The 18,126-nt window shown below is 52.5% G+C and overlaps 1 protein-coding gene across 5 annotated transcripts in view; it reads right to left on the bottom strand.

The window, feature by feature from the left end:
• The window catches only part of RNF213 (ring finger protein 213), a 98,094-nt gene that overhangs the window by 31,766 nt on the left and 48,202 nt on the right, over window positions 1-18,126 (bottom strand). For all 5 annotated transcript variants that reach the window (XM_077854535.1, XM_077854534.1, XM_077854533.1 and 2 more), the window contains 14 exons: window positions 17,331-17,471; window positions 17,051-17,215; window positions 15,214-16,369; window positions 13,951-14,144; window positions 13,600-13,755; window positions 9,188-12,799; window positions 7,440-7,576; window positions 6,967-7,062; window positions 5,557-5,675; window positions 4,437-4,556; window positions 3,922-4,052; window positions 3,461-3,792; window positions 1,655-1,846; window positions 449-594 (listed from right to left, as the gene is read on the bottom strand). In XM_077854535.1, coding sequence (XP_077710661.1) covers window positions 449-594; window positions 1,655-1,846; window positions 3,461-3,792; window positions 3,922-4,052; window positions 4,437-4,556; window positions 5,557-5,675; window positions 6,967-7,062; window positions 7,440-7,576; window positions 9,188-12,799; window positions 13,600-13,755; window positions 13,951-14,144; window positions 15,214-16,369; window positions 17,051-17,215; window positions 17,331-17,471 — 6,697 coding nt within the window. The remainder of the gene's footprint in view (window positions 1-448; window positions 595-1,654; window positions 1,847-3,460; window positions 3,793-3,921; window positions 4,053-4,436; window positions 4,557-5,556; window positions 5,676-6,966; window positions 7,063-7,439; window positions 7,577-9,187; window positions 12,800-13,599; window positions 13,756-13,950; window positions 14,145-15,213; window positions 16,370-17,050; window positions 17,216-17,330; window positions 17,472-18,126) is intronic.

The raw sequence follows: 18,126 nt of genomic DNA, 5'->3' as shown, positions 1-18,126 counted from the left end.
TCGGGTGCTGGCCCCCCAAGTCACAAGCTCTTGCAGGAAAGCACGGTCAGTTAGGGTAAGGCTTCAAAGAAGGGAAATACTCTTTCCTCGGGACACAAATGGCTTCGATTTGTTCAGAGAAGTGAGATCATCCACGGTGTTGACCTGTCTTTTTAAAAGGCAATGCTATAAATAGACTTTGAAAAGACTATGTCTCGTAGGGAAGATGACTCTTCCAAAAGCGTGCATGATCCTGGGATTTCCCAGGACGCCTATGGTCAAGCTGCCGGGGCTGCGACGGCCGAGCAAGGAGCCTCGTGGCTCAGAAGGGTGTCGCTGGCACTGTCAGGAAAGGCTCCCCCAGAGCCACCTCCTGAATGTGGGTGCCCTAGCCATCCGGAAGCCTCGGAACGGGAATGACGGGGAGCATGACAGCACACGCCCCGCGTGACCGCATCCCCCGGCTCACCTTCAGCCCCAGTGATATACTGAGCCTGGACCCACAGCTCCTCCAGATAGTCTTTGATCCTCCAGCTAAACGGGACGTCACCGGACACGCCCTCGGGAGGGCTCATGTCGTTGTGCACCATGATGTAGGGCATCTCACTTTTGGATCTGCGGTCAGGCAAAGGAGAGAGGCTGGGATCAGCGAGATGTTGCTCGAGGCAGCAGACGCACCACGGATGCCAGTTGCTCTCCATGCTCAGCAGCAGGGGTGCCTGAGAGGTTTTGGAGGCCACCCGTGGGCCTGTTTAACGGCTCTGGGCCTGTATCACAAAGGAACCCAGGACGTCCGTGGGTCATCTCTGTCCCACAGACAAACGGAAACAAACCAACGCTGGAAGGAGTCAAGCAGGCTGCCCAGCATCTGGGCCAGAACTGGGTCTCGCGGTACCTGGACCTACGCCCTGCACCACCACCCCCACCTGCCACGCATACGAAACATGACTTGTCCGAAGCTTCACAGTCAACAGAGCCTTGTCTTCTAAATCAGTGTTTCCACTGGAGACCCAGGGTCCCAGTTACTTAGGTACCCTCTGTACCCCCACCCCCCCCACTCCAGAATCAACGGCCCTGCGATCCGAAGAGGAAGCTTTCGGGAGGAAGCTGCGTGCACAGGAGCAGGCCTGGGCGGGCTGTGTGGGCCGTGCGGTGGCACCAGGGACAAGCAGAGCCACACGGGCTCTCGGAGGCACAGATTCGCCAGTGCAGATGAAGCTGAAGCTGGCAGTTCGACCCGTGATGGGTGCTCTGGAAGCAGGGAAACAGGGAAGGGGTGTGAAACCAGGATTTCTCAGAACTTTCGAGAATTCCTGTAACAAAACAGAGATGCCATCGCCCTCAGGCTGCAAAAGCATTTAAAAAAATAAACGTAAAAAAAAAATAGTAAAAATAAATAAATAAATAAATAAATAAATAAATAAATAAACGTGATTCAGGGGCACCCGGTCGGCTTGGCCGGTGGAGCATGAGACTCTTGATCTCGGGGGTCAGGAGTTTGAGCCCCATGCTGCACATAGAGATTCCTAAAAGACAAAATCTTAAAAAAAATAAAATAAAATAGATGGGATTCCGAAACTGAAACCTATGCTTCATCAATTGCTTGGAAGAGCATTCGTCTGCTACGTCACGATTTTTTTTCCCCCTTCCCACAAAAAGAAACTCCTCCATTTACCTCATATCATATGTCACAAGAGGAATGTTCAGAAGCTTTGTGTCCTGGAAAATAAACATCCAAAGATCTCTTGTCCAGGATGGAGCATCTTGTCTGATCAATAGCTCGAGGTTGCTGTCTCTGTCCAGGACAGACACGATGCTCGCCAGGAGAGGGGTCACCATGCCCTGGACCCGCTTCCAGAGGGTCTGCCTGCAGCGTGGGAGAGAGGAGACCTCATTCTAGCTCGACGAGCACACGCCACCTTGGGGCTCCTGCCTCCGTTAGACATTTGGCTCCTTCTGGGCAGTAACAACACATCTGCTCCACCCACTCCATGCTACGGCTATGGCTGCAAATGCAAACTGCCGTAGTTTTTAAGTACTTGGGTGCAAATTCACAAGTAGAGATGTCTAGGATTGGAGACAGGACCCGAACAGACCTTAATTCTACTCATAATACATGGTCACTGGTTCCCCGAAAGGGCCAAGTAGCATTTGTTGCATTCTATTATATCACTATTTCCCTATTTCCTCAAGCAAGTCATCCAGGCTCTATAAAGAAAAGAAGGACCACGTGCATTTGGGGAAAAAAAAAAAAACCCAAAATTAAAAAAAAAAAAAACAAAAACCGCAAATGTTATTTTAAGGAAAAAGAAACCCAGTTGTGGAGAGAATATAATAAAGCACGAGACAAATGTGTTCCAGGGCAAGTGCAACAGGAAAGTGCTTATTGCTCCAGAAGGTAGTTCCCGTCATGGTTTACGTCTGCTGGATCTGAACGTTCATCTATCCAGACACTCCACTGCGTCTACAAACTCGCTTCCTTCGTTGTTACCGCGCTGTTTGTACGTAATCCTAAACTCCGTAATACGGTGTAAGACATTCACTGCCAGGTAGTTAATGCTGGGGAGGCCCACTCAGCTTCCATTTTGAGAAGAAGGAAGACAGATGACTTCCTTCTTCAAGCACAGGCCGCGCAGGGACCTGGCGAGAGCACACAGGCGTCCTACCGAGGAAACAAAGCTCACTAATGGTCAAGCGGGCGCTTGCGTGAAGGAAATATGGCCAAGCGGGGGGGAGCGTCAAGGACCCCGGGGTGGCAGGTAGAAGAGGCTGGCTGCGGGGGCGTCCCTGGACAGGCACGCAGACGTCGGGCGTCGGGGAAAACCAGGACTAATCACGCCTCGGAATTTAATCCCAAAAGGGCAAACGACCTAGGCCCCAGGTACGTGAATGAAAACAGAGACGGGCCCTACAACACGGACACGCCCCCTGGGGGAGTCACAGGTGTGGTCCGGTGTCTCCTCGCAGGTGCGTTCACACAGCACAGGAGAGCGCGGAGGGGTGGGCCGCTCTCAACACCTGGCGAGAGCCTGGGAAGTCTGGAGGCTGGAGAGGGGCCCCAAGTGCAGCTGAGGGAGTGGTGACGGGAAATGAAGGATTTGGTGGAATCTGTGAGGAGTGACGGGGGAAACGACCTGGATTCAGATCTGATCCTCCACGACGTCTTACTCAGGAGGTGTAAGTAGGGAGGACAGCGGGGGTGACGAGAGAGGAAACCCCACTGCCCAGCCGCGGACCCTGCATCGACAGGCTCCCGGCGTGCACTCAGCTCTGGGGGCTCCACGTCGGCCCCGAGCCCGTCACACAGAGGCGGCGTCCCCGAAGCCACACGGACCGCGGCTGAGGAAGGCCGGACGGGCTGAACGTTCTCTCAGAAGTGAGGGCAGCAGGGACAGACCGGCCGTCACAAGCCTACGAGGACCCTGCGGCCGGGGGCCGGGGGTGGCAGTGGTGTCCCGCCGAGGCGCCCCGCGGGCCGTACCTGAACGTGCCTGCCTCCTGGAGCGCGTCCTGATTCGAGGCTTCCCGGGACACCCAGTCCTTCCTGCTGAACGCGCTGCTCTCCTCCTGCTGCTTGAGGAGGCGGTGGAGGCGCGCCTTGCACACCCGCAGGAAGGCGGCTGCAGGGGAGCCGAGGGGCCGCGCGCTGGGCACGGCCCGGGCCCCCGCACCTCTGTCGGCGTCGTCCTCGCTCAGCAGGCCCAGAAGGATCTCCACGCGCTGCATGCCGCGCGGGCGGGCCTCCTCCCGGTCCCGGAGCATGCCCACGGCGCCCTGCACGCAGCTGCGCAGCAGGCTGCTGGTGTCCAGGACCTGCGTGGTTGGCACGGTGAGGCCTCCCGGGCCGCGGCTCCCCCCCGCCCAGGGCCGTCACCCGGGGCACGAGCAGGAGGAAGTGGCCCGCGGGGTAAGGCCCAAGATCGAGAAGGAACCAGAACTCACATCGCTCCTGCCCCGCTCCCCACGCCAGCTGCCTTCCGGTGCCGAGCTCCCCTCCGCCGCCTCCCCTGACGCAGAAGCCTCGATCTCCATCGCCTCCCCCAGGCCGTCTCCGGCCTCCTGTCCCGTCTCCACTGCAACAGAGGCACGGGCCAGGCGCTGGGGACGGGAGCGGCACGTGGACGCCCTCCCCGGGCCTCCCGGTCACGCGGGCGGGCCTCCCTCCAGCCCGGTGTGTGCGCTGCACCCGGCAACCCGCCCTCCCGTCCCGGGCACTCGGCTGACACGCGGCCCGGGGACCAGACTGACACACAGCAGAGGCCGCACTCTACAGCCACCCCATCCACGAAGACCGGCTTTCCCCGTGGGAATCCTGGCGGCTGCAGGTACAGGGATTCGATGGGACGAAGGTGTGGCCTGGCCCTGGTGGCACCGCAGTGTGCCTCCTGCACATCTGCACCCCGGAACGCCACTCCTACCATCCCCGCTATGTCCCCAAAGGCTTCCTCTCGACTCACGTTTAGGCTTCTCTTCTGGCTCAAAGAGCTGGCTGATGGCCACATCCTGCAACTTAGTCACGTCTGCAATCATGACCGTGGACTTCTGGAGGTCATCAATGTGCACGGACTGCCACAGGCCTGTGGGGAACACGAGCCACCAGCCTTCCCGTGCCTGTCCTGGCTTCCCCTTGCTGGCCATGAGCAGGGCCACACCACGTGTCCCGATGTTTAAACACACTGCTGCTGAATGATCTGTGCCCCGAAGCCCAAAGCCAGAACACACGCAGAAACCCCCTGGCCCTGCCATCTATGCCAACGACTGTGACGTTAACATCGGTCGTAAGAATGAAAGGAGCTGCTTTTCTGTAAAGGAGATCTGAAGGTTTTTGAGTCTTTTGTACGTTTGGGGTTATACTTGCTGCATCACAGTTAGTAAAGAGCGTGGGAAACTGGCAAGGCTTGCCTCCTGTTCCCTGTGAAGTTACTGAAATAAACTGTGATGTGCCGATTTCTAGAATACCCATTGTCTCAATGTATTAAGTTGCTGGTTTAATTCCTCAGGAGAAAAAGAGATAGAGGTTTAAAATAGCATCCCCCCTTCCTCCAGAAACAGGCATCAAGGGGCGCCTGGGTGGCTCAGGGGTTAAGCGTCTGCCTTCGGCCCAGGGCGTGACCCCAGGGTCCTGGGATCGAATCCCACATTGGGCTCCCTGCAGGGAGCCTGCTTCTCCCTCTGCCTGTGTCTCTGCCTCTCTCTCTCTCAGGAATAAATAAATAAAATCTTAAAAAAAAAAAAAAGAAAAGAAAAGAAACAACAGGCATCAAGCATCAGCGCTTCCATTACAGTGCCAGCCAGGAGGATCTGCCCTGTGTTGTCCTCGTAATAAAAGGCTCATCAGAGGGGCTAACCAAGTGTTTATCTGACAGTCTCTAAAGAGGATGCTGTACGATGAAACAGCAGGTCCAGATATGGGCGTTTCCTGCAGTGGCCACTGATACGAAATCTAATCGCATCCGAAAGCAGTATCGTTGAGATCGACGCCAGTGTTCTCATTCCAGACCCGCACACCCCGGGACCAGATGAGGAGGAACTCAGGCACGATCTCAGTAAGCGTTAGCACTAACATTTCCGTCCTACCTCCATGGAATCCCACGTAGGCTGCTCCACTTTCCATCCGGGACAGTTTTGTGATGAAATAGACCAAGATGCGGTCCTCATTGCCTTGTATCTTGTTGATTTCATTTATGGCCGAATACCTATTTTGGAAACGAATAAGCAAAGACAAAACAACTCAAAACAAACAAACAAAAAAAAAAAAAAAAAAACAAAAAAAACCAAGCAAATAAAAAAACCCAAAGCCCTGAGGGGGCAGAAGGGTGTCCCACCAGTAGTCATGTTTGATCTCGTGTCCTTTTAGCTTTAGATAGATTTCTTTCTTTCTTTTCTTTTCTTTCTTTCTTTCTTTTTTTTTTTTTTAAGATTTTATTTATCTATTTAGGAGAGATGCATAGAGAAAGAGAGACAGAGACACAAGCAGAGAGAAGCAGGCTCCCTGTGGGGAGCCCGATGAGGGACTCCATTCTGGGACTCCAGGATTACAACCCGAGCCAAAGGCAGATGCTCAACCTCTGAGTCTAAAGGGTACCCCTTTAGATAGATTTCATACCCTTGTGCTCATTATCTCCTCCCATGAGAGAAGGAGGGCAAGCTCTGCCCCAGCAGGACCCTCTTCGTCCCTACTCCTGTGTCCTTCTGCTTTGAAGTGTCATCTCCTTATTGACCAGGAGCCCTGCCTTGCAACCCTCATCGATGGGCCTGCTCTGAGGCTGCTGGGGGTGAGGCTGGCTGAGCTTTCCATCTTGAGAATCAGGGTTCTGTGAACCCACAACCCTGCTATGAAATACGGCTTCCAATGCTTTCACAGGCCCAGAAGCCACCTTTCCCCTAACTTAAGTAACAAGGGAACACAGTTAATTCTAAAAGTACCAGATTTCTGCTATACTAATACTATAAAAATGTTCGATAAATACAAAATGAAAGCTTTTACCTACTGATTGTCCTTGAACTTGCAAGATATTCAAATTGTGTAATTTAACATTAGTAATTACCAAGACATGTCTGCACACATGTGTCCCTAGGATATTCTTTTTTTTTTTTTTAATTTTTATTTATGATAGTCACACAGGGTGAGAGCGAGGCAGAGACACAGGCAAAGGGAGAAGCAGGCTCCATGCACCGGGAGCCCGACGTGGGATTCGATCCCGGGTCTCCAGGATCGCACCCTGGGCCAAAGGCAGACGCCAGACTGCTGCGCCACCCAGGGATCCCCCTAGGATATTCTTTTATATCCTACTTAATAATCTATTTATGCCTCTTGGCATTTTACCATTTTTGCCTTTTCTGTAGTCCATATCTGTGAGAGATGAAGAGCAAGAACCCTTTTATTTTTATTTCTTTATTCTGATACTATCCTGTTTTCATGGACAAAACTCTTTAGGAAGTCCTGGATAAAATCTGGGCTTTCTGAGAAAAATAACAAAAACGTACTTAGCTGAAGCAATGAGCTGAGCACTACGGACTCCATCTTCAAAATCCATTTGAATAATGAGGATTTTACATTTGGCTACATTAGTTAAGCAGTTTCTGAAAGAAAAAGGAAATTGTCCTAAAAAATGGGTGGTAGGACTCCCCAGAGTGATGGGAAATATGAAGACAACCAAGAAGGAATCAATCAGGTGGGGTTTTCCTCTATGTGAGCAGACAAGCCAGCAGAGAGCACATAAACCCCAGTGAATGCTTCTCCAATAAGACAAAAGATGCTGATTTCTGAGAAATGCAAAAGGCAGCTGAGACGAGGGGGCGGCAGGGAGAATGGGACACTGTCCTTCTCTGTCACGTGTCCTCGTGTTCACTAACCAGTGCTGGGGACAGCACCAGTGATCCCTGCAACCACGCAAGGGAAGCACAAAGCAGTCTGAGCTGGGAGTCGAGGGGACAGGGAGAGAAGGTGGGACCCTCACTGGACTCTTCTGAGGAATGAGCTCTCGGTGTCAAACTGCTGCAGAGACAGGATTGTAGGCCTCACGTCTCCATCCATTACTTCTGATTCCAAAATTTTACAGTCATGGCTGGTCAGCAGTCTGGAGAAAGTGGTGATCTGCAGAGTCAGGAAATGCCAATGATTTGCTAGAATTCAAGGGAGGTTACAGGTCTGCTGGGTTTAGGGCCTAGAAACATGAGGATGTTCAACAAATATCCTCTCTGGGCTCAGCATGCATTGTGCAGTTGGCACACAATAGAAAAGAATCCAAACCCAGAGGAATGTTAAAAGGGGGGGAGGGGCAGTGTTGAGGCAAACAGAACCTATGTGATCAAAGGTATCAGAGAGAAAACTCATCCTGTCGTTACGTGCCTTTACATCTCCTTGGACTCCAGCCTCTCTTCCTGCTTGACTCCTCCCAGAAATTCTGATGATCCCTTAGGGCTCAACACAAATGCCATTGCTCTCTCACAGTCTTCTGCACACTTCCAGACGGACTTCAGATGGATGGTGCCCCTTTCACCCCATAACTGTTACCAATTCTCCTGTAACACTGGATCATAAGCCCTCCCCCCCACCCCAAGCAAACCAAAACACTCCTTATGGGCATGCTGATACCATAGCTCCTGAGCCCCAAACTCCAGGCTGGCCTGGCCACAGAGCTTCTGAGCCCTATATCAAACTGAATGATAGATATGCCTGCGTGGATTCCCCAGGGCATCAAAGTCTGTCCCGAATGGAATTTACCACCAATTACTTTTGTTCATTCCCGGACTGTAATTAACCAAACCTCTGGTCATCCAAGGAAGAATCCAGGAAACCATGCCTAGAGTCCTCCGTCTTCCATAGCCCCCAAATGGTATCAGCCACTAGCTCTGCCAATTCACATCTTAACTATTTCTCAGGTCCATCTACCCGCTCCTCTACTTCGACTAAGTTGGTACAGCAGCCTCCCTACCCGCGTATCTTTCCTGTGATAGTCATTTATCGGGCTTTCTCCTCCACTTCTCCGAGGCAATGGGACACATCTCAACACATGTTCCTCTGTCTCTCCACTCTCGAAGGCAGACTCAACTCTTCAGCATTGCTCATAAGACCCTCCATGAAGTCTCCCCAACGAGACTCTCATCTCCATCTCTTGGCCTTTGCACCCTCAAACTTCACGCTGTGTAGTGACCAGTCCCTAGTTTCCAACACAGACAGTACTGTTTCACACCTCAACACCTTTGCTCAAGTACGGGATCTCTGCCTGTGATACTTTCCCAGCTGCATTTCACAATCAGCTTGAGGGTCCTCTGACCTCCTACCCTGGTCTACCTTCCTCCTTGCTGTCCGTATGGATAGCACTGTTGTATGGTGCCAGCAGCACCCATTCACGGATTTCATGCTGTATGCTCATCAAGGCCAAGAACTGTGCCAATGCATTTTTATATCCTTGGTGCCCTCAGCACGGTACTCAAATGTGTCACTTTGTTTGTTGAAGCAAACGCTGTTTATAATGTTACTATCAGCACAGACCTCTGCACAGAAACAGGCACTTAAAACTTGCTTTGATTCAATTTTCACGAATACTTGGGTTTTCTCACACCTGATGAAGAGAAACTAAAGTCTCACCATATCCATATGTGACTCCTGTTCACTGATTTGAAAAGAATCCTGAATTCTTGAAATGGGATTCAAGGCTTCAGAGATGAAAGAGGACAAGGGTAAAATTATAGAGATAATCACCTCTGTGAAGATGACACGGCGTTCCAGATCCACTGCGTGAAGCTGAGCCTGAAGGAAGTCTGCAAAGGAGTTATGTTGCTGCTTGTGGTAGTATTCTCGAGACAGGAATTGTGCAGTGAACAGGCCCAGGGAGGTAGTACCCAGCCGAACCACCGCATCTGGCGTGGCACAACCCAGCAGTACCAGCTTGGCCTCCTGAGACACCTTCTGGTAAAGTTCATCAGTTGGGAAGTTGGGACCTAGCCTCTGCGTGACCTGGAGCACCACTGAGGCACAAGCGTCAGGGTGGTAGCCAATGAAGACTTCAGAAGGGCTGTATTTGTGTGTGGCTATAAACTGTTCTGTTTTCACCTCTAGAAAGTTCTCCACCCAGGTCTTGAGCTCTTCCACAATACTTTTCTGCCATTTCTCCAAAACGGTGTTGATATCCAGATAGTGTTTCTCCAGTCGGTTAATGAGGGGGATGGGAAAGTGTTTGTAGACAACATCTTTCTCTTCAATGACTATCAAGCGGAAGTCTGGGTGAACCCGACATTTGACCCGATGGGTCCCCAGACCAAGGTCCACGTACTTCTGGCCTCCGAGGTAGACGTAGTACTGATTCAGTGCATCGTAGAGGCTCTCGTAGAGGCTCTGCAGGTTGAGCAGCACCACCATCTTGCCAGTTTCCATGCAGATCTTCACTCGGTTGATGTTCCTGCAGACCTGGGTGTACTCTTGGTCCCTAGGAAAGCTGGAACCAAAAATGATCTCTGGCTGCTGGTTCTCACTGAAGAACATCTGCTGCTGCAGGACCTGCAGGGCCGCGTAGTTTCTGGTCAGCACGAGTAGGTAGCGGGATTCAGAGTCATCCAGCTCCCTGCCTGGCACTGTCTGAAGGTCGCCATACATGTTCTGCTGGATCAGCTGCATGGTGCTGACTTCTTCCGAGCACTTTGCCTCAGGTAAATTGGCTGTAAAAATGTCCAGAGCATGGATGTCATCTTTGCCACTGAAGTTCCGAAGGATAGCCTGTGCAATATCTTGCGGGGAGGGCTCTTTGTTAGAAGCCTTTGCCTTGGCAAAGACCATCTTGATGAGGCTATAGTAGTCACGAAGGCCAAAGAATTCCTTGTCTTGCTTCTCACACACTGTTTCATAGGCTTTGGCAAAGGGTGCAAAGAACCCTTGGACTCTTTTCTGAACTAAGGGCTCTGAAGAGCAAATCCCCTTCGCGCTCTCTATGAGCTCTTTCTTGTTGGGACTGCCGCGTGACACAAAAATACCTCGGTTCATCTTGGCAGGGTCAAGGGCCCAGTTGGAAATGCCTATGAAGCCAACCTTTTTGTGGGGGGCGGGATTGTCTTCGATGCACCCGTATTCCAACAGTGGGTGCAGAGCCTTCAGGGGCATTTTAGGTGAGTCTTCGGCCAGCCCAACCTCATCCAACACCACCACGGAGACGTACTGGTATAGGTCCTTCTCCTGCTGGAAGCGGGCACACTGCTTGAACGTGCTTATGATGCCTTGCGGGGTAGAATGTGGGCTGCACTGGAATGACACCAGATGGACCTGCTTTAGGCTCCGGAAGAGGTCCGAGTGAGCCGCTGGGCCTTGCATGGCATCTGCCACGACGGTCTTAGCAAGAGATTTGGAGCTGCCGGGCTTCCCCACTAGGAAGAGGGGAATCTTCAGCTCAATGCAGATAACCATCATGAAGACATTCTCCTTCAAAGCCGCGTTCCTAGCAATGGTTTTCCTTAAGGACACACCATCTAGAAAAAGATCCTGAGTTTGAGTTATCTCCTCCAGGATCACCTTGCTATCGTTATATGGTTCTGGAAAGAACACGCAGATGTCTTTCCAATATGGTTCCTTCTGTTCTAAAGAGGCGTGATAGCACACCCCAAGGGCCAGCACCAGGGACCAGAGGACAGGATCTCTCTTAAAGTTGTTTTTGCTGACATGGGACTGTTGGAGAAAGGAATCCAGCTTTGCTAGGAGCATCTCACTGCGGTTGTAAAACCATCTGAACACTCTGACACAGCGCTCTACGTCCCTGAGGCTGACAAAGCTGCACTCATTTACTCTCGTCCTCATGAAACCCTGAGAGGTGGAAAGCACTTCTGTGATCACATGAGTCTTATCTTCATCTATCCTGATGGAGCCCACCAGCCTCTGCATGATCTGCTGGATGTAGAGCTTCTCGGCATTGTTATTCAGCTGTCCGAAGTCCCACACCAGCGGGATCAGGCTGGGCGGCAGAGCGTGCACTCGGTACACCAGCTGCCTCAGGGGGATGGAGCCAAGCCTCTCTGCCGTGTCCGCTGCCCTGACCCTGTATCCCAAACCGGCTGACTCCAAACGGCAGATCATCTCCTGCGAGTGCTTCCGGTAAGGGTTGCAGGCCGCTATGATTTGAAGGCCCGAGTCCTTGACCAGGGGCTGGCCATCCACTGTATGATCACACAGGACTTCCTTGATACAGCTTATGGCTTCCGTTGTATTGGCCTCATCGAAGAACAAGATGGTGTCCAGTTGATGTTGTTCCTTATTGAGGAGAGCTAGTTTCTCTGCCTCCCGGACTTTGGCATAGATCATCTCCGCAGTGGTTCCACCGTGGACCTTGACCAGCTTCATGGTTTCAGCTTTGGTGCTCCCACATCGCAGGTCACTGAGGAATTTAACGAGCCTGGTTTTCCCACAGCCAGTCTCTCCCATGATGATGACGGGGATCCCACACCGGAACCGCATCTCGATGGCCAGGATCTTTAGCATATTGTCCGTTGTGATCTCATAGGTGTCATCAGGGTCTATGGGGCACTGGATGCCCAATGCCAGGCAGAGCTTTGCAAGTTTCTCTTGCCTGGGCAGCTGATCAAAGTCAACATTGAAAGGCACCCTCTGCAGCAACAACCCCTGGTACAGTTTCTGCCCCATGACGTCTTTCTTGATCACCCTTCCACTGGAGGGATGAATGGCATCAAGGCTGGCATTCCTGTTGGATTGGATGTGGAAGCCTATGAAGGTCATGGACGTGTGGTCACCATTGAAGAACACGTACGGGTGAGGCTCTGATTCCCACCTCTTCCGGAGAGAGAAAGGGGCTAGGTCTTCGTCCCTGACCCCGTCCATGATGACTGCATGCCTCCCTGGGCTTTGGTCATTCGTGTGAAGTGTTGGTGTGGCAAAATCTCTTGCCATGAAGATCATGAAGGTGACCACAAAGTTCTTGAAACCTTGCAGTGTGTCTCCAACCACGTGTGAGTTACAGAAGGCAGAGGCCTCACAATCTCTGAGCTGATAATTCAGGAACCCGGCAAAGTTCTGTAGCTCTGACCAGGATGGATCAATCAACCCACAGTAAATCAGGAAATACTGAAGGCATTCCTCAGGGGTGCCTTCCACAAAGCCTTCCTGGTACTGAAAGTTGTCGAGGTTTTTTTTCTCGTGGAACCGTTTCAAATACTGATAAGGCCTCTGGAAAGTCTCACTACGGAACACTGTCAGATCCATCCCTGGATCATTGTAGCTCTCTTCAGGATTCAGCTCCATGTTTATCACTTCTTTGGGAGGCCGGCAGGTGACTTTTGGGAAGACGTCCAGAAAATTGAACTGGGGGGTGTGTGTGCTCTAGAAAGGGGAGACAGGAATAAAATGGTTATGACTACATTGGTTATTTCCTTTTTTTTTTTAAGATTTATTTATTTATTTATTCATGATAGATAGAGAGAGGCAGAGACACAGGAGGAGGGAGAAGCAGGCTCCATGCCGGGAGCCCGACGTGGGACTCGATCCCGGGACTCCAGGATTGCGCCCTGGGCCAAAGGCAGGCGCCAAACCGCTGAGCCACCCAGGGATCCCCCATTGGTTATTTCCTAAAAAAAGCTTCTGCATTTTAAGCCTCCATGTTACCTACACTGGATAGACCCTTTTGAGAACCCACTTTCTGTAAACTCATTCCTGTAGACTCCTTTGTGGATGGGCTGCTCTCTTTTGTACGTTGATATATCACAGGAGCTACCTGCACAACCGTTAGGTCTTTGCCACCCAACTTCCTGAAACAAAATCTCTACTAAGTACAGGTATGTGCATGCGTGTGTGTGTAAGACTCCCTTTTGTTAAGAAGTGTCTATGGCAAAAGCCTCCTTCCCATCTCAGCTGGCATTAAGAAGGACGGAGTGTGCCCAGCAGATGGATTTACTGTGCTTTGAGCACCACTGGCGTTTCACTCAAATGGCATCCACCCCAAAATGAATGCTACAAACTTGAGATACTCCTACCCAAGAAAAGTATTTTATTTTTATTCAAGACGTTATTAAAGAGTAATTGTAAAGGCTGATTCATCTATACAAACACAGTGCCCAGCGGCTTCGCTGAGGCAGAAACAGGGAGCACGGGCACAGAAACGTGAAAGGGCCCTGGGTACACACCCGTCTTGAAGGTGCCTTAGGTAGTGCTGGAGTCGTTTCCAGGATTTCAATGATGTATAAGTGGCGCGGGTTCCGAAGCCATATTTTCCCATTTATATCCATTAAGTACCGCAGGATGAGGAGCTTGAAAATGAACACCCAAAGTCCAGTCTGCACCTAGAGACAGAATCACATGGGTCTGTAAGCACTTGCACAGACGGCGACACAATCCAACCCCGAGGGTCTTGGACGGAGTGATACTGAGGCGCATGCAGAAAGAGGAAATTCTGTATATAGGGAGGGGCCAGGGTGGGACGTGGGGACTGTGTCCTCCCTGGCTCGGCCATTCAACTGACAACCTGGGGCACTCACGGAAGAGGTCACATCAAAGTGGAAGATCACAGGCATCGTCTGGTAGTAGGACTTCAGGAAAGGCAGGAGGGAGCTCAGCACTTTTTTCTCGTCCACCTGAGGGTCGATGAGTCGGATAACTTTCAGGGGCACTTCTTTGTCTCTAAGCTTCCTTTCCAGTTTGCTATGTAACCTCTCCACATATAGAGACTTTCCTGTAACATGAGAACAGGGAAATTAGGGGGCGCCGAGGGGGGGGGGGCTCAGTCAGTTAAGTATCCAGCTCTTGATTTCGGCTCAGGTCATGATCTCGGGGTTCTGGGATGGAGCCCCGCATCCAGCCCTGCACTTAGCGCTGAGTCTGCTTCTCTCTCTCTCTCTCTCTCTCTGCTGCTCCCTCCTCTCTCTCTCTCAAATAAATAAACAAAATCTTAAAAATAAAATATGGAAATTAGGTGCCAGGGTTGTGGACTTGGAATAAGAGAATCCAGAAAGATTTATTATTATTTTTATTATTTTTTAAAGATTTTATTTATTTATTCATGAGAGACACAGAGAGAGGCAGAGACACAGGCAGAGGGAGAAGCAGGCTCCCTATGGGGAGCCCGATGCGGGACTCGATCCCAGGATCTCGGGATCATGCCCTGAGCCGAAGGCAGACGCTCAACCAGTGAGCCACCCGGGCGTCCCCAGAAACATTTAGAACAGGTCACTTCTCCGTGCAAAATTCAGAACTGACGCAATATAACATCATGGTTAAAAAATGTACTCTTGAACCCTCAACTGTCCTTGCTGGGATGGATGGTGGGATCTGAATGGGAGGGCAGTGGCCGCGCCACCCACGTCTGGGGGAGGAGAGCAGGTGCAGGTGCAGCTTTTCCGTACAGAGAGAGTAGTGCTGTTAACGCGAGAAAGTGAACAGAAGGGAAGTCAAGGGACATTTGTTTCTTCCTAAGACAAAGCAGTCACACCTCTCTCGGCTCTCAAGACCCGTATCAACCTGAAAGTGGCTAAAAGAGTTTAAGAGAGAAGGAGCTTTGGAGAAGCTTGTTGAGAGGAGGGTGGCTTGGCTCCCTGGAGTCGCCAGAGCATGAAACCCAGGAAGAAAGGGCGTCCTGTTCCAGCACAGGCCCCAATTTACAGCTTTGCAGGATCAAAACCTCCCTGAGACTCAGTTCCCCCTCCTACAGAAAGCTCCGTCTGAGTTGCCCCTGCTGGATGGGGAAGGGCTATCAGAGGGTCCCTGGGTCCCGGGGGGCCCACCCACCCCGGAGCTGTCATTACCAACGCCAGCTCTCTTGGAGGTCACGACCCCCACGCACATCCGGTCCCGGAACACATCGGCGGCCGACGGCATGTTCTCGGGCACCTGGAAATGCTTAGCCAGGTAGGCCTGGATGTCTTGGAGGGGTGCCTGGGGGGTGATAAGGACTTTGTGCTGGCTGAAGGCCGAGGGCAGGTGGCAGTGTTCCCGCTGGGAGTCGCAGATCATCACCAGCTGGAAGTCACCCTGATGCGACTGCAAGCACAGGTTCAGGAAGAGCGTCTCCGCCTGGCAGGCCACCTCGTAGCTCAGCAGGTCCGCATACAGCAGGCTGTAGATCCCGCGCCCCCTGGAGCCTGGGGTCAGGCAGCGGCGCAGGAGCAGCGCCACCTCCTCAAATGTGGTTCCCGGGGTGCAGAGCAGCATCTCGTCGAAGGTGGGCAGGGGCTCGTTCTCCATGTGCCTGTAGATGGCCAGGGCCGCCGGCAGCACCTCCGAGTGGCCACAGACGATGAGGTTGGGCTGGCCGACGTGCAGGCCTTTGGGGAGGTCCCGCTCCACCGGGTGTCTGTTCATGCGGGCCAGGGAGGCCAGATAGAGGCCGAGGGCCTCCAGGTCCAGGCAGTGGGGCAGGAAGGCACTCATGCACACCATCGACTGCTCCAGGATGGCCCGCAGCTTGTCCACCAGGCTGAACTCATGCGGGAGCGCCTGCCTCAATCCCTCGGCCGCTGTCCTCTCGTGGTGCCTGGCAGCCTTGCCACTGGACCCCCGGAGGGCCTCTTTGACGTCCCTCAGGGTGCAGTTGCCTTTGATGAAGGACAGCATGGTGAGGGCGGCAGTGCTGGGCTTCTGTTCCTTGAGCTGTGTGCTCAGGTACACAAGCTGCTCGGCGGTGTAGTAGTTGAGATAAAAGTGCTTGGCCCGCTTCTCTGCCACGAAGCTTATCCAGTGGTCCAGGAAGTCCTCCATCTGCCTGCTGACGGCCTCCAACAGCTCGACCACCGGCCCAGTGCCCTTGAGCTGGTTTATGAGCGTCAAGCAGAAGTCCATCCGAAGGGAGACGCCGTGCCGGGGGGAGCAGTACACCTCAGCTTTCCAGGCCCTGAACAGCATGTTTCCGGCACAGTAAAGGTTTATGAAGGACTGGACGAGCCTCTGCACATTGGAGAACACCTGTAGGAAATAGAACCAGGTGGGAGATATCACAGGGCCACGTCAGAGGGGACACAACCATCTAGAATGACACGAACTGATCTCTAATTTGAAGAACTTGGGTTCACGTCTTTCCACTGATTCCCTGTGTGGCCTCGAGGGCCCCGGGGTAATCCCAGACACCTTATTTCCCCATTTACATAATCAGCTTCCAGGAGGGACTCTCTGATAAGGGTAAAGGCTGTCATCATAAGGTACAAACGCCCTTGAAAGACAAGAACACAGCACAACGTCTGGAGTCTCTTACGTACGATGGTATTCCTTTATCAACATGGTCACTTTTGATTCCGATGAAGAATGACTGTCTACATCTTCTAGTCTTTGTGGGTTCTCACTGACTTACAGGGTAAGTGAAGCAAGAGAAGTCCCTTCCTGAGGGCTGAGGACAATTCTGTCTGTGCACCTTAACAAAGGACCACCGACCACAGGGCTTGTCGGAGCTCGGTCATCTCTTGGGGTCAAGAATGGGGGTACTGCATTCTGCGGACCTGCTAGCTCTTCGTTCCATGCACTTAAAGCAGAGCGCTTCCTATCAATTAACCCAAACTCAAGTCCTTCTGACTTCCTCCAGCCACTGGGCTGCGAGAGTCCTCGGCCCAAACACAAGCTCGAGACCCTTGCTCCGCCCCGACGAGTCCTCACCTTGGAGAACACCTCTACTTGGACGTTGCCGTGATCCTTCTTGCCAGACATCAGCATTAATTTGTTCAGAAGCTCCTTGAGCTGTTCCAAAGAGTAGACTCGCACCTCCTCATGGTCTCCGTGGCTTTCAGGCAGGAGCAACTGCAGAACCGTGTCTGGGGAGATCTGTGGAGCCGCACATGCTTAGAGGGCATTTCTCTAGAGGCAGGGCCCCCCCCCGCCCCATTTCCAGCAGCCTGCACAACCACTGCCAGCTGTGCCAGGAGGCAGGGCGGCTCACCTTTTGGCCATCTGTGGGGGCCCCAATCATATAGATGCCTTTGGTGTTGATGGCTGTCGCCAGTGACAGGGAAGAGAGTTCTACTGACCCGTGGCTTTCCCTCACGGTTTTCAGCCACTCCAAGTTCCTGGCGGAGTCACGCTGTTGGGACGGGAGGGGAACAGGCCAAAGTGTGAGCAACCTTCCTTCTCTTCTTCCTGTGGTGCCTCCTCTCTGCTCCCCATGGGGTGAGCCCCTCCTCCCCAGCTGCCCCTCGCAGTCCCTGTCCCACAGTGTTGCTCTTATGTGACGGGCTGTGGGTCCGTGTTCCCCACCAGTGGCCACTGGCCTGGCTGACACCTGGGGGCACGTGGACAGGACGGTGGGAGAGCTTCGTTCTGCTGGGCCCCCAGGCCAGGGGGATGCTGGGTAGAGCTGGGCAATGCAGCCTCACGTTCTAAGTGCGCTTCTGGGGACCCCACGTCCAACCAGAAGCACTCGGGAGAAACTACAGCAAAGGCCTTCTGTGCAGACCTAAGCTCCAGCAGCAGAAATGGAGACGCCTCTGTCTGGTCCTTCCATCAACTCTCCTTCCCTCACTCACCCCTGGATGGCTCTGGCCAGACATCGCCTCTGCATGCTAGCCACGTGACGCAGTACAGGTCTGCGCCGACCCTGGTGCACAGTTTACTTAAACTAGCATGTTCATTCATTTTTCTGATAAAAAATTAATTTATAGGGGTGGCTGGCTGGCTCAGTCAGTGGAGTGTGTGTGACTCTGGATCTCAGGGGCCTCAATTCAAAAGCCCCATGTTGG

Source organism: Canis aureus, chromosome 16 (assembly GCF_053574225.1).
Source record: "Canis aureus isolate CA01 chromosome 16, VMU_Caureus_v.1.0, whole genome shotgun sequence".
In the NCBI taxonomy this organism is placed as follows: Eukaryota; Metazoa; Chordata; class Mammalia; order Carnivora; family Canidae; genus Canis; species Canis aureus.
The sequence above is the reverse complement of the archived record's forward strand: the minus strand, read 5'-3'. Positions and strand labels throughout refer to the sequence as shown.